Source organism: Ylistrum balloti, unplaced genomic scaffold, assembly GCF_031769215.1.
Source record: "Ylistrum balloti isolate Yb309-2 unplaced genomic scaffold, AGI_CSIRO_Ybal_v1 Utg369938, whole genome shotgun sequence".
NCBI classification, from domain to species: domain Eukaryota; kingdom Metazoa; phylum Mollusca; class Bivalvia; order Pectinida; family Pectinidae; genus Ylistrum; species Ylistrum balloti.
In genome coordinates, this window is record NW_026782047.1 from 1361011 (window position 1) to 1376212 (window position 15202).

General features: G+C 35.2%; 2 protein-coding genes across 2 annotated transcripts; one reads left to right on the forward strand and one right to left on the reverse strand.

Moving 5' to 3' along the window:
- Positions 1 to 2903: 2903 nt before the first annotated feature.
- Positions 2904 to 10030, reverse strand: LOC132547185 (uncharacterized). The gene is made up of 8 exons (XM_060210942.1): positions 9926 to 10030; positions 9165 to 9319; positions 8744 to 8797; positions 7509 to 7634; positions 6483 to 6615; positions 5831 to 5931; positions 5144 to 5326; positions 2904 to 4799 (listed from the first exon to the last, which is right to left on the reverse strand). The coding sequence occupies exons 2-8, from the start codon at positions 9300 to 9302 to the stop codon at positions 4758 to 4760; spliced, it is 777 nt and encodes a 258-aa protein (XP_060066925.1). The 5' UTR covers positions 9303 to 9319; positions 9926 to 10030; the 3' UTR covers positions 2904 to 4757.
- A 152-nt stretch (positions 10031 to 10182) lies between these two features.
- On the forward strand, positions 10183 to 14546 carry LOC132547225 (out at first protein-like). Its single transcript, XM_060210990.1, has 4 exons — positions 10183 to 10389; positions 11678 to 11818; positions 11996 to 12173; positions 12710 to 14546. The coding sequence occupies exons 1-4, from the start codon at positions 10183 to 10185 to the stop codon at positions 12979 to 12981; spliced, it is 798 nt and encodes a 265-aa protein (XP_060066973.1). The 3' UTR covers positions 12982 to 14546.
- Positions 14547 to 15202: the final 656 nt, after the last annotated feature.

Genomic DNA, 15202 nt, shown 5'->3' on the forward strand with positions numbered 1-15202 from the left:
TGTTTTGGATTAAAGTATTGTAAAGTGAACTGAAATAAAATGTTAACACTTGTTCTATTAGTGCAAAGGGAGTATCACCTACACTAATATCCCACTAAAGTGAAATTTCAACTTTCAAAATGGCTGTCACGTTCCCTGATAACCACAAAAAAATTAAATGTTCTTACAACTGCTGAATCAATACTCTAATAAGAATGCTAAATGATAGCTTTATATTGGTATACAGATTAAACCACCTAATCTGGAATCAAATAAGGCTTCTTTGTCCCATAATCTGATTGGTCATGTCAGTATTGGTCTACAATGCACAGTAGTGTAGTTATAATTGTCCAAGTCGACCATACCCAATGCCTTGAAGATGACGGTTGGCAGGGAAATCTTCATAATTTGAGGTATGTCTTAAACCTTTTGACTTGTGGATGCAAAGGCTTACTGGTTTCGAAATGCATGAAGTATCCTAACTAGTACAGGATACTGGCTACATAGGCACATACCCCATGGTACTCTGTCCTGTAGGACACTGGCAATAATAATCTTTCATGGGATTAATGTTGTCAAAACTGTCGTGCTGGATCCAAACATTATACTTCATACTGCTCTTATGCCTTGAGTGTATATCCTTGACATTGTACAGTGTCTCATGAATGTGGATAGATCCAGATTTTGTTTTCACCACATCACAGAAATGCTCAGTTATGTAGCGAGCTGCCAATGATATTTGGAATGTGCCGCAGGATATTGTTGGCAGGTACGGTATTCCATTTCTAACTTAGGAAAGTCACAATTATCCGCATCTAGCCCTTCTGGTAAGATCTGGTTCATTTTTTACACACTGAGCTAAGTTGTTATGAACACTAAAGCACACTTTTATTTTGGCATCTAATGTGATATCCTTTGCATCTCACTCTCATGTTTAACATATATGCGTCCTTGGATCCCATTAACCTTAAGAACTAAGAGTCCACAAGCAGTGTCTACCACCTGCAGTATTGAAGATTGTCCATGACTTAAACAACAAAAGTGACCAGTCTCTCTGCTTGTACAACATCTTTAAAATGTTTAGCATTTTGAATCGAACAGCCATTATCACAATCCACAAGTTATTGCCTCTGTATAGGTATACTAGTACCATAACTTGGATTTTCCCCTTGGAATTGTCTGATTAGTATTGCCTTAATGTCCTGTTCTTTAAGTAGCTGACAGTTGTTATCCTCGAAACAGTTCTAGAGTCCTGCAAGCCGGTATTATTCCTTGATTAAAGATAAAAATAAATTTTGTTGCAGTGTTGCCATTCTGATCTCTTAACCTTAGTTATGGTATATCATCATTGTAATATGTATAATACTCTGTACTATGTTTTTATATTGATCAGTCTAGCTATGACTGGATTCGGTGTAGCTGTGTCAACTATGAGTCTTCATTTCTGGCAGAAATGTACAAAATGAAAGTCGGTGTAATCTGTGTTTTTTCTATTTCGTTGTCTATGTACGTAATGTCAAGCCCTATAGTAGCAGGCATATAGAATATATTCTTTACAAATGTTCTCTCCTTGTAGATTGTATTTTTAATGCATACTGAGGCAATATAAGATACATAGAAAAATGAAGGGTGATCCTACACTCCTCATGTGGAACTTTGCGGTGGTGTCCTTGGGTAGATCTGTATAGGATCAATATAGTTCCTTAACGAGAAAACATAATAAAGCAAAAAGGAAACTCAACACTATAAAGACGTTTTTTGGAATATGTCAAATATGACATATTCCACAATATGTCCTTGTATGTCAAATTTGACATATTCCACAAAACGTTCTTTACCTTATTAAGATACACATAACTTATCTGACATTACATTTTAGGGTCAGGTTTATTATATTACTGGAATACCAGACCCTAAGAACTGTGTTTCAAAACCAAATATGTGGTTCACTGGTGAAGGTGTGGTTTAAAAGAAAAGTTGTGGTTCACAACTGGAGCAATGGTTGACAACAGATGCTTGTGAACAACAGGCATGTGTGTTAAATAACAATGGACTTAATTCATGAAAAGTGTTATTTACAATTTACAGAAAGTATCATCCACAAAAGAAGGTGTGGATCGCAACAGGTGGTGTGGTTCACAATAGGGTGGCCCATAGCAGGTGTGGATCACGACAGGTGGTGTGGTTCACAACAGGGTTGGTCCATAGCAGGTGTGTTCACGACAGGTGGTGTGGTTCACAACAGGGTTGGTCTATAGCAGGTGTGAATCACGACAGGTGCTGTGGTTCACAACAGGGTGGCCCATAGCAGGTGTGAATTACGACAGGTGGTGTGGTTCAGTAGGTTTGGTCCATAGCAGGTCTGCTTCACAACAGGTGTGGTTCACAGCAGGTTCAGTCCACAATAAGTGTGGTTCACAGTTGAAGATGTGGTTCACAACAGAATGTTTATTTCACAACTACAGGTGTCATTTAAAAATTAAAAAAGAAAAAAAAAGGAAGGTTTGGTCGACAGCAGAAGGTATAAGGCACAACAGCTGAGATCCACAACAAGTGTAGTTTACAGGAGGTATGGTTCAAAAGATGTGTGGTCATATAGAGAATGTGTTGCCTTCAACAGAAGGTATGGTTCACAAGATGTGCGCTCATATAGAGAATGTGTTGCCTTCAACAGAAGGTATGGTTCACAAGATGTGCGCTCATATAGAGAATGTTTTGCCAACAACAAAAGGTATGGTTCACAAGATGTGCACTCATATAGAGAATGTGTTGCCTACAACAGAAGGTATACAACCATAGATATGGTTCACAAAGTACACATTGCAGCATAATCATAGTAAAGTTCAAAGCACAAATTGAATTTTTTTTTACTGGTTAAGTACTTTCAAAATGTTATTGTTGAAACAAAAAGAACAAAGAAATGGTTTTAGTTATTAAAATTTTAATGGCACTGATTCTATAAAACTGGTAGACTGGATTACTCCAGAATCCCAAGAATCAGTATTGTGTGTGAAGACGATTATCAATCAAATACATGTCATTAATAAAACTAATGAGGCAATCAATCACATAATATTTAAAAGACACTACAATTTACATATTGTATGACTTACAATGTTAGCAGTCATAAGTGCTTATCATTGATCATTAACATAGTTGTTGTCGAACTAGCATCCAGTGGTTCAGTGTCAGAAGATCTGTTGGTGAATTTAACATATGAAACGTTGCTACCTGCCCATCATTGTCATTTTTTTCTTTGACTACGGAAGTTTGGTTCCTTGATAAGAACACTCCCCATCCCCAGGGAAAAAAGAAAAATGTACCCACAAGTATTCACATGAATGAAATAAGACTGAACTTTTTTTCATATAAAAATATAATTGTTTTAAATCATAAAAGTAAACCAAACTACTAATGAAAATCTATTTAATTTTCTCTAGGAAAAGGATTAAATTTGACCTATGTGACAGTTCATTTCTAAGTGTATAGAGTATATCACCAAATGTATAGAATGTATCACAGATAAACGAGAAACAGGTAGTAAAATGTATACATCAAGATGATGGACGTATTCAGTTAAAAGGATACAACACCTTAAACAGCATAAATACACCTTTTTATGATGACAACACAAGAAAATTCTCAAGCGGCTGAATTTTTATATAAATAAAAAAACAAAAACAAGAAAATATGTTTTCTGTGTCTAGAATGGAACAACACTCCTTGTGCATGGAATTGTGTGATTAACTCACCAGGTGAAAAAAAAACTGTAGGCAAGAATCCACAACAGATTAACAATATTTATCCAGTGATAGACATAACTAACAATACATTTTACATGTAAAAGTAGGCTTAAAATTATGTGAAGATAAAGCATGCCTTAAATCATCCCCCAAACAAATTGCCAAAAATACTTGTTCCAAAGATTGTTTACCTGTAGTTTACTACTGAAATTTATTACTGATTTGATGGTTTACAATTGCATGTACAAAATTATGTATAATAGAATATTAGAGAATACATGTATATATAATATTAAAATATAAAGTGAGGCACATCATAATTCGTATGTAGAGATATGTTTTTTTAATAAAGAGTAAATTTGATTAGATTATAATGGAGAACAGACACTTATCACCAACCCAATAGATCATAAAACTGACCAATTACTGTATCTACAAATAGTATGTATATGCATATTGTATACAAAAAGTTAATTCTTTTTTTCATTTGATAAATTTTGTAGTAAGTGGTGTAGTTGACTATCTAGGCACTATAGAAATTCTTTTCAAAATGAATGTAGCTGTTCAATTATTTGATTTGTTCAATGCTAGTACAGTGTCATCAATTATATGGAAACTAAGGTGAGGTTTGCTAAATATCATCCATGGCTAGATTACGAAAGCAAATCACTGATCAGATCTTTGTGGAACAATGTAAACACAATGTAACATTTTGAACTAAAAACTAAAACAATATCTAAAACTCAAACCTGCATGTCCATCACAAGATCTGTCAATAGGACCATCAACCAGCATTAAACAATTGTACAATATCAACAGTCACTTCTCAACCAAATTTAACAAAAATAATGCTATAAAAAAATGAATTCGTGTTTACGAAATGCTCAAAGACAACAGTTGTTTCCTATCTAAATTGCAGCATTTTGGAAAGTGACATCAAAAGTTCTTGTATGAAAGGTCACCTTGACCTTGTGTGGAAGGCCCCACTATGACCATATGCTGAAAGTCACCTTTACTTTTCACTGGAAGGTATAATCACTTCCTTGGGACTCCTGCTTGTTGTGGGTAAGGAGAAGACTGTAATGAAATTGACACCACATACAATATTTAGATGACATGATATACAGACAAGAAGAATGTACTGTAACCCAAGATATAGAGTGTGTTTACTATCCAATACAACAGTTCTGTAGAGAGCCACTTTCATTTTGACACTGTCTTATCTATTCCCCCAAGGCTCATCAAACCTTAATTCATGCTGTTACATTTTTTCTTTTATATTTATTATTTGTATAATTCTGTTAGAATATTCATACGAAACATTCTCTGACATATTGATTCTAAGTGATCATAAAAGCAGTAATTTGATATGGTAAAGTTATACCAAAATATGACATGACAACGATGACCTTGACACTTACGAGGAGTCGGATTCCAAACTGTGCATGATCCCCACTCCCAGTAGCAAGAGCAGACTTCAGTTGTCCAGAGGGCAACACCCCCACATACTGGCCATTTGTGCTCACTGACATTAAGGTGACAAATTGTTTAGCTGCTACAGAAACCTGAAATAGTGTCTCCACACCATGCTGGGATCCTGGTGGCTACAAATTAAAAAGTATTTATATAATATATTAGTGTCTCCATACCATACTGGGATCCTGGTGGCTACAAATTAAAAAGTATTTATATAATATATTAGTGTCTCCATACCATGCTGGGATCCTGGTGGCTACAAATTAAAAAGTATTTATATATCATATTAGTGTCTCCATACCATACTGGGATCCTGGTGGCTACAAATTAACAGTACTGTATTATATGTTATATCAGTGTCTCCAAAACAAACAGTACTGTATTATATTATATATCAGTATCTCCACACTAGGCTTATGAAAGGTATTGATTATATCAAATTAGACAGTAAACAGTTCTTATGGTAAGAAGTGATCAGATCATAAAATCATATAAATATTGGAGAATCATAAATTGATTGTTGTTTGTATATAACAAGGTTTTTGTAAACCATTTAAAGTTAACAAAATATATAGGGATATTACAAAGCATAAGGCTTCCTTCACAAGGGAGTTTATTGTTGGGCTACTTACCATGTTCATGACCATGGTGTTACCCCTGATGATTGCCAGGTAATTGTAGTTGTTGTGAAGACGAACTTGGTTTTTCCCCTCGTTTACCACAGTCCAGACAGCTGAAAAAAAATTAAATGTTACTCTAATGTATCTTTTACCATCAAACCATGGTAAAACAACCACAACAGCTTCCCAGTTTGAGTTGTTCAATTTATTATTCATTTCAACATATTTCGCTCTATTTGAGCTTCACCAGGACCTAGGGCGAACTATGTTGAAAAATAAAACTGAGGAACTCAAACTCAGAAGCTATAATTGTGGTTGTTATAGCCTGATCACTACAACACATTTGCCTAGCATACATTTGGGTATCCAGTATGGGACACCTGGACCTGCCCTAAGATAAAACCATGGCATTGGCTTTATCCCTTATACCTTTTAACCATCAAATGTATCTCCCACAAATCTTGTTGGTAAAATCAGCTTACTTACATCTCTCTGATTAAACATGACAATAATGTTAGTCTTATATCATTAACCATCATTAAACACTGACATCTAGAATATATATTTGCCTTAATGGAACTTGCCATGGTTTTCATTTCCACCTTTTCTGGACCACTTCTGATTTTACTCTCTCTAATACAGGGAGAGGGGTGTAAATACTCACCATTGTTCACCTGTGGCCCCTCAGGACCAGCCCCGTCCACAACCAGTTCCCCAGTAGGTGCCATTACAATTTGTAGGGAGTGGCCGCTTGCTCGAGATATGAGCTGAATGACATTGTTTGTCGTGAAATTACCCTGAAACATCAAAATAACAATAACCAAGCTAAGTAAAGGGTTGCTTACTAGTATTCAGTTCTTTCAGCAATCTATAAATCGGCAATCAAAGAAAATTGGTTCAATAAAAGATACAAAGTAAGCTGTTTTTACTTCAAAACACTTACATATTTTAACCTCTTAAAATCTCACACATTTGTTTATCTTTGTAAATGAAACAATCTAAACCTGTCTTCAATCCTTGATGTAAATTTCAAGTGAATACTTAAAAGTTAATGTAAATATCTACATAGTAGGTAGCAATTATGTGACATAGCTGTTAAATGTATAACTACCGCCTGTCTAAAGATATCATGTGACCTATCTATTTACATCTGTTTAAAGAGACAATGTGACCTAAATGTGTACACCTCTCTAGTCAGGCTATCTGACCTGTGTACACCTCTCTAGTCTGGCTATCTGACCTATCTATTTACACCTGTATGAAATGACCATGTGACCTAAATGTTTACACCTCTCTAGTCAGGCTATCTGACCTATCTATCTACACCTGTATAAAATGACCATGTGACCTAAATGTGTACACCTCTCTAGTCAGGCTATGTGACCTATCTATTTACACCTGTACAAAATGACCATGTGACCTAAATGTTTACACCTGTCTAGTCAGTCTATGTGACCTATCTGTTTACCCCTGTATAAAGAAACCATGTGATCTAGCTTTTTAAACCTGTATATAGAGATCACATGAACTAGCTGTTTACACTTTGTGAAGTTGTTGTTTCTAAATGTCTAGAAAAACCAAGTTATCAAGTTTTTTTTTTCCCTGTCCAGAGAGACCATATGACCAGAGTTTTATTGTCTTGAGAGACCATGTGGCTTAACTGGTAATATGTAAGCTATTCAGTGTTTACCAGTATTGGATTGGCAGAATTCTGGTCGATATGGCCTACTGCTTTGTTTGCAACCCAGTTTAGCTCACGTTCTGTCATCCTTCCCATGGCATCCACCTCCTTTGACAGGAATCCAAGAATACCATGCTGCAAAATCAATCATATAAAATCATGATAATTGTTAAGATAATGAAAATACTTTTGGAAGTTAAAACTTACTTCTCTCATCGAAAGAATTAAATCTTATAACATTTTTACCTGTTTGCAAAAGCTAAGCCTTGTGCAACAAACAAGACACGATGTTATATGTCAAAACTCTGACACTGTATACTTTTGATATATCTGTACCCTTCAGTTTCTTCAACAAAATAATTTGACCAGGTAACAGAAAATCTGGCAATACATTTTCAGTGACAAAATAAGAATTGCTAATTTCACATGAAATGATAACTTGGGGTAATGTCAATACATACTGCATACCGTATGTCAGCACAGCCATATGGAGTCTGGGGTCATTTCACTAAAATAACACATTTGTATGGAGTCAGGGGTCATCGCAATAGAGTAGCACCTCCATATGGAGTCTTTGGTCATTTCACTACAGTAGCACCTCCATATAGTGTCTGGGGTGTCAATAAAGTAACACCATTATGGAGATAAGGGTCATTTCAATACAGTGATGCTATTACGGAGTCAAGTGTCATGTCCATAGAGTGACACCATCTGGAGTCAGGGGTCATGTTAATATAGTGACACCATCTGGAGTCAAGGGTCATGTTAATATAGTGACACCATCTTGAGTCTGGGGTCATGTTAATATAGTGACACCATCTGGAGTCAAGGGTCATGTTAATATAGTAACACCCTCTGGAGTCAAGGGTCATGTTAATATAGTGACACCCTCTGGAGTCAAGGGTTATGTTAATATAGTGACACCATCTAGAGTCAGGGGTCATGTTAATATAGTGACACCATCTGGAGTCAAGGGTCATGTTAATATAGTGACACCATCTGGAGCCAGGGGTCATGTTAATACATTGACACCATCTGGAGTCAAGGGTCATGTTAATATAGTGACACCATCTGGAGTCAAGGGTCATGTTAATATAGTGACACCCTCTGGAGTCAGGGGTCATGTTAATATAGTGACACCGTCAGACCAAGCAGTCATTGGTTATGCCATTACAGTTACACCATGTGTGTGTATTTCCATCATGAAGATTAGATGATCGAAAGTTGGAAGACTGTCAACTTACTGAGTTCTTAGGGGGTGGAGCAACTACTCGCTGCTGCTGGACTACAACAGTTGGCTGTTGATAAAAAGATTGGCATTTATCATATAGTAATGAGATCATAATTGAACTTTAGACACAAACAGGCCAATGATTATCAGGATATTTATTCTTCTAAATACAATTATATTTAAGCAAATAAAAAGATCAGGCCTTTACACACAAATAAAAAGTTTGGTAAAATGTTCATTCAAAACCTATGAAATAAGATAAGATATTTGTATTGTTAATTTTTATTATCACTTAACAATCCTGTAGTGGTCGATATATGTACACTCTCTCAAGTTTTTCTTAAAATCTCAAACCTTCTGAGAGACATGCTAAATCTCCTTGTTACCTTAGATTTGGGCTCTAGGACAGAAACTTCATACTGAAAAAAACTTACCCCAGCAGTTGGGTATGTTGCCTGTGGCTGGGCACTATAGGGAGGTGGCACTGGTCCACCAGGATAGTAATTAGGTCCTGGGGGTTGTTGATAAGATTGAGGCATGTTTCCGCCAGGGTAGCCACCTTTACCTGCCATTTTGATTTATTCTTGAGCTGAAATATACAATGAGTAAGTTGTTATAGCTGAATCCATTATTTCAGGGTCTTTGTAGTCCATGGACCTATAATATCGGTATTATACGTTCCTGCTCTGGTCCGAATGGTTCTGATTACATATGAAAAGTTATGCTTTTTCCTGCCAAAGATCACATTTTGTGCGAGACCACAAAAGCCATTAAAATAAGTTAATTGTCCTGCTTAGTATATACGGTACAAAAACGAAACTATAGACAAAGTGAACTGTCATCCAATATCATCAGCTTATGAGCGTTTTATGTACATTACGCACCTGACGCTGATAATCTTTCAACAATTTAATGTCATTGTGTTTTAACCTGTTCGCACGGTAACCTGCTGTGTCACTTTAATTATATCAAATGAAATTAACACGAAGTAATAAATTTAAACCTATCACTTTCATTTTGTACACTTCGTTGGATTGCCCGATATCTAAAAATATCAGTCATCACTCATCAAGTATTTCACATCACCAACTGACATCGTTGTACATACTATTGTAGAGTCGAAGTTGTGTACTTATTATTAATTCATGATCATCAAAACATTCCTTTTTCTCGATAACATAAGATGTTAACATACCTGTGTGATCTTACTGGAACTTTGATACTCCACCTGAAACTGAAGAATCGTCACTTATTAGCCAATCTACCAGATGACTCTTAGTCACAAGGCAAATAACAAACAGCTTTTCCGCATTCGCAAGAGCCTCGGGTTTTATTATTAACATACTGTATATTGTCCGATAAGTTCCGAACAGAAAATCTTTGTCTTTTGTATGCTTTAATCTTTTCTCAGAACTCAAACGCACAGGTGACTGCTAGTGTAGGTCTTCCGTAATGGATTCTTTGGTCAAATTGGGTTTGTTGATATCAGTTTTGTTTTTCCTTCAGCAAACTAGTTCCCAGTTAGTTGTCAACGTGAAAAATCGCGGAGGAGATGTTGTGATTGAAACTATACAGGCTAACACGTCTAATGACGTAGTGCAACTCCAGTTCCAGAACACAGACGGAACGATTGTGCACCAACTAATTGACTACAAATCTGTAAGTGACGTGATGAAAATTGTCCATTCATGTGATCTAAAAACTTCTACCGCGTTATGGATTTACCTCGTCCCAACTCTCGTTTATTTTCCATCATAACTGGAAGACATTTCGCACCAGGTTGAAGTCCTGCATTGGAGGAATAGTTACAGTTTCCGTATTCAATTATTCGAATTCAGGGTCATTCGAAATAGAAACACATCAAATTCCGTTCAACATTTGCAACAAAAATGGCATCATATTGTTCATATGACCCAATAACCACGTTAAAAAGATGACACTCCATTTTGTACCAATTACTTAAACAAACTTTGTGTTACTATTTCAAAATGACCCTGTATTTGTTATTATAACTGACTACTCAAAATGCTAACTCTCCCTCAAATGCATTACTATTACCCATATGAAGGGTAATGCCCAACCTGATGAAATAGTCAAAATCATCTATCAGATAAGAAATAAGCTAATTTATTATATATTCGTGCAATTTTAGTGTTATGAAAACTATATTTCACATGGAACATGTCCATTTTCTGTATTCAGACATTTGCTTAGACATCACATTATTGTCACATAGATATACAATTTAATTAAGGACATGTGCTATATATATGTTCACCATACACATTCATGGGTCTAGTTTATCATACTTGACAGATCTAGATGCATTATATATATGTATATATGTACAGGTTGGGCACTCTGAACTCTTTATGACTAATGATCCCACTATGTAATTTCTGTACTCTGTAGTTAGGGAAGAACAAATTAAAATTGGTGATATGAATTGTTATATATTTTAGTATATGGTTACATAAATTTGTTTTTATACAATACAGTGTCGCTTTGGCTATCAATAATGTTTAAAGATGATGCACTTTTAGGGTGTTCAGTGGTCAATTTATTATCGTGAGACCTCTTCAATTTTATTTCTAAAAAAAGATGGGTTTGATGATGTAAAATTTAAATATTCCCAGAAATTCTTCAAGTGGCATCATGTACATGACTCCTAGCTCCCTTGTAGGTTGATTATGCATGTAAAATAACTATGTGTTTCTATACTTGTATTCCAAATTACACAACTTTTTATTAATTAATTACTCAAAGCTCTAACTTTTACTCAAATGCATTATTCATTAACGGGAATGTGTCTGACCTGATCATATACAATACATTATATAATTGAAGTTCACAATTTTTTTTCTAACTATTCTGTTTATGTTTTCATAGGTGCTTGCTGTTTTAAGCTCTTGTGAATTGTTATGATGTATATATGTTACAATTATAGGAGGCCCAAATTTTCAGAGCTCATGTTCTGTGGGAAGAAGAGCAGGGATTTTCCCAGTACAAACCACAAGTGTTATGTTTTGTTACTCGCTTCAACAAAAATGAGTTTATATCAGCGGATGCTATGTCAAAATTAAGACAGGTATGTAAACTCTGACAGAGTTAAGTTTTAATGTGTTCAAATCCATAACTTACTCCATTAGAGAATTCACAATTGCATATGATTAAATGAACAATTGTTAAAATATTCTTAATATTTACAATAGATGTATATGATGTGCCATTGATATAAGATTTTATGAAGAGATCTTGGTTGTAGAAAAATCCAACAGCTATTCGTCAGCCAGAGGAGGAACGCCCCCCAGAGTTACACACAATGGACACTCAGGTTTACTTAGACCGTGGAGGACTTATCTCCCCTCATCTTACAGCTACCTGTAGTGATACAGTTGATTCCATTTATACTAAGGAAAGTGACATCAGATTGTGGGCCAGAGGTACATCTTCATCTTGTATTACTCTTCAAATTTTACACTGACATATTTTTCATGTACTGCGATACATATCATAATGTGTCTGTTGCATCAACTCTTTTATTGTCTGTCATGTGACCTGTGTTATACACCCTCATGATTAGAATATAATCAATATTTCATTAACAAAAGAAAAAAATAGTCAAATTTTGGGTTCAGTTATTCCTGTCATACTTAAAATCAATTTCAAGCATTGCTAAAATAAAAGCTCTTTCTCCTACTTGAAAAGTGTTATTTTCCCAAAGTTACAAAAAAAAACCATAGCAGAATATTTCCCTATTTTCTGCAAAAATATAACTTTACACAGGCAGCTCTATTGAATTTAGGAAGAGAAAAGCACTGATCAGTAGAAGAAGAGCCTAAGGACTTTCTCCAAAGCTTTTGTGATTTTTTTTCCACAGGCTTGCTTTAGATGAAACAACACATGTATTGTTTCATCAACTCCGAGAGAGATGTAGCTTATGTTGTTTAACTGTGTGTATTTGTACTGTTTACCACAGCTCCAGGGAGAGATGGTCTTATGAGCACTGTACAGCGACTTTACCCAACTAAATACCAACACTGTCACCAAGTGGAGGATGCCACAAAGCCGTGTTTATGTACATATAGTCTTACTGTGGGTTGGTACCCATGTGGCCTTAAGTACTGTCGTGGCAAGGATTCCACTGGCAAGTATGTCAGTTACCGCTGTGGCATCAAAACCTGTAAACGACATCTCTCCTTTGACTATGTATCCAAACAGAAAATGTATTGTATGTGGGATGAGACCTGATGGATGCATGTATCATTAAGATAGTGGTTAAAATATGTTTAATGTGAAATGAACACACTGGCCTTGCTCGGGTGCATAGTTTCTGATACACATACAAATAAGTCAACAATACTCAGTGTATTGTATTCATGATTGGCTCTAGTAAAATGTGGATGTATACAGCATGAATGTTTGAGCTTTGTGAAGTAATTTTGTGAAAAGAGCTATTGGTATTGAATAAGCCGTAGTCTCGCATTACATAATTTTCTTTTGAGAGTTAATTTACAGAGACTGAAAGGATCAAGCTTGCACCATTTTGCTGTAATTTCAAACGTTCCTGTGCTAAATCTTAAGCTGTACATCCAAAGTTACAACAGTGATGGACATAGGTTTCTGAGGTACAGCTGGGTGAGAAATGCTATACGCTTGTCTTGAAGCTACCAGTTGGAGTCGGAAAACAAAATATCAGATGTCTCATATGTAAATGTGTACCAGAGCTCACATGTTGAAACTTCAGGCACATTAGAACCCAATTGTGTAACAATATATTGGAAGTCTGGCATATCAAAACTTGCATGGTACCTGGTAAATGTTCGTCTTCAGAAGTTGTATGTGTAACAAAGTATTAGAACTTTCATGTGTAATGTTGTGTGAAAAGTTGAATATGTAAAAGAATATTCGCAAGTGTGCCGGTATATCAGAACTAATGTAAAGGTATACAAGAGTCTACATGTGTAACTAAATGAGAGTGTAAGGGTGTGCAAGAGCAGTGGTGTATCATAGCCTGCACATGTAAGAATGTGGCAGAACACCAACAGCAAAGGTCTTTCACAGCTTTGTATTAAAACTTTAGTGTGTAACATTGTATCACAGCTTTTAGATGTTAAGTGAATTGGACAGGTGTATACAAATACCTGGTAGATGTAATACTATTCAAAGTACTTTCTGTTGTATTGTACTGTTTGAAGATCTTAAGAATCCATGTTTTTGTGTTTGCAATGTCGGCAACCTCTTGTCCAACAATATGTGGTCATGACCTTCCAAATCTTCAGTAACAAGGTGTTTTAAAGGATATTTAGATAGAAAGACTTTATAATCAGTTTTTATTGTACAGTTACCACATCTATATGTATTTAGATGATGTTCTATGTTATATTTAAACATTTGTTTGACTATGTTATATCAAAAGAAAAAAAATTTTGGAAACTTTTTAAACACTGATCAAAAGTAAAGACATGTTGGGTAATTCTAGTATTTTTCTTGATTTGAGCAGGTCATGATATGACCAATATCAGATGAAATCATGTGAGTTGTTGACATTATTTTAGACAATATGTTTTACATTGTTGCTAGTGTCAGATGAATGTTTAACAAATAAATATGTATGATCAATTATGAAATTTTATACCAGTATTTACATGTTATACAAAGAACTATGATAATCTTATATTTGTAATATTATTGGTCAGAAGACTTTCAAAGTCTCGAACACCAGAATGTGCTTACATTGTTGTTTTAATGTTTTATTTTTGTTGCAGTATATAGTTAAGATATGCCAATATCAGCATGAATTAAAAAGATTTACAAAAAAAGGATTTTTTTGTAATTTCTTCATCAGTCAATTTCATATTACAGACATTAAATTTCATATCTGTAAACGCTCACCAGTACTTATGTTTTACAAGTATGACAAGTACTGTGTAACACTATATCTGTAAATACTCACCAGTACTTTTGTTTTACAAGTATGACAAGTACTGTTTGACACCATATTTGCTGCTTATGCTTTCTCACCTATTCATCTTGATGATCCATGTAATGGTTTGCTTGCTTGGAGGTGGAGTTTCGTGTTAACGAACATTTCAGAGGTGATCAGTCGGAGGCCGTCCTGAGTAATTACAGTGAAGTTGTTCAAGGACACCACAAAGCCTTCACAGACCTGTGTTTCTTGACTTCCATTTAAATGGCAAAATACTATTACATTGACTCCGAAATACTACTTTCGAATTCAGTTTTTATGGTTGGTACCAGTGACTTTAAAATTCTTTTTTTTTGCAATTGGATAGGAATTGTTGGGAACTGCACTGACAATACTTACTTGTATTGATCAAGACTTAAAACGTAAGTGAAGCAGAAAACCTGGACACTTTTTCAGGAGTCTCGGAGTAAATCTTTGTTCACATTTTGCCATAGTTTGAGTTTGAATTGAGATTTTGTTGACATATTTCTATTTCATTTGTTG

What these genes read in the sequence shown, in the direction of transcription:
- LOC132547185 (XM_060210942.1), bottom strand. Translation starts at nt 9,302, where the DNA reads ATGGCAGGTAAAGGTGGCTACCCTGGCGGAAACATGCCTCAATCTTAT. An exon ending in CAACATACCCAACTGCTGGG is followed by an intron (nt 8,798 to 9,164) that starts GTAAGTTTTTTT and finishes TTTTATCAACAG; the next exon opens with CCAACTGTTGTAGTCCAGCA. An exon ending in AGTTTGGAATCCGACTCCTC is followed by an intron (nt 4,800 to 5,143) that starts GTAAGTGTCAAG and finishes ATTTCATTACAG; the next exon opens with TCTTCTCCTTACCCACAACA.
- LOC132547225 (XM_060210990.1), top strand. Translation starts at nt 10,183, where the DNA reads ATGGATTCTTTGGTCAAATTGGGTTTGTTGATATCAGTTTTGTTTTTC. An exon ending in CTATGTCAAAATTAAGACAG is followed by an intron (nt 11,819 to 11,995) that starts GTATGTAAACTC and finishes TCTTGGTTGTAG; the next exon opens with AAAAATCCAACAGCTATTCG. An exon ending in CATCAGATTGTGGGCCAGAG is followed by an intron (nt 12,174 to 12,709) that starts GTACATCTTCAT and finishes TGTTTACCACAG; the next exon opens with CTCCAGGGAGAGATGGTCTT.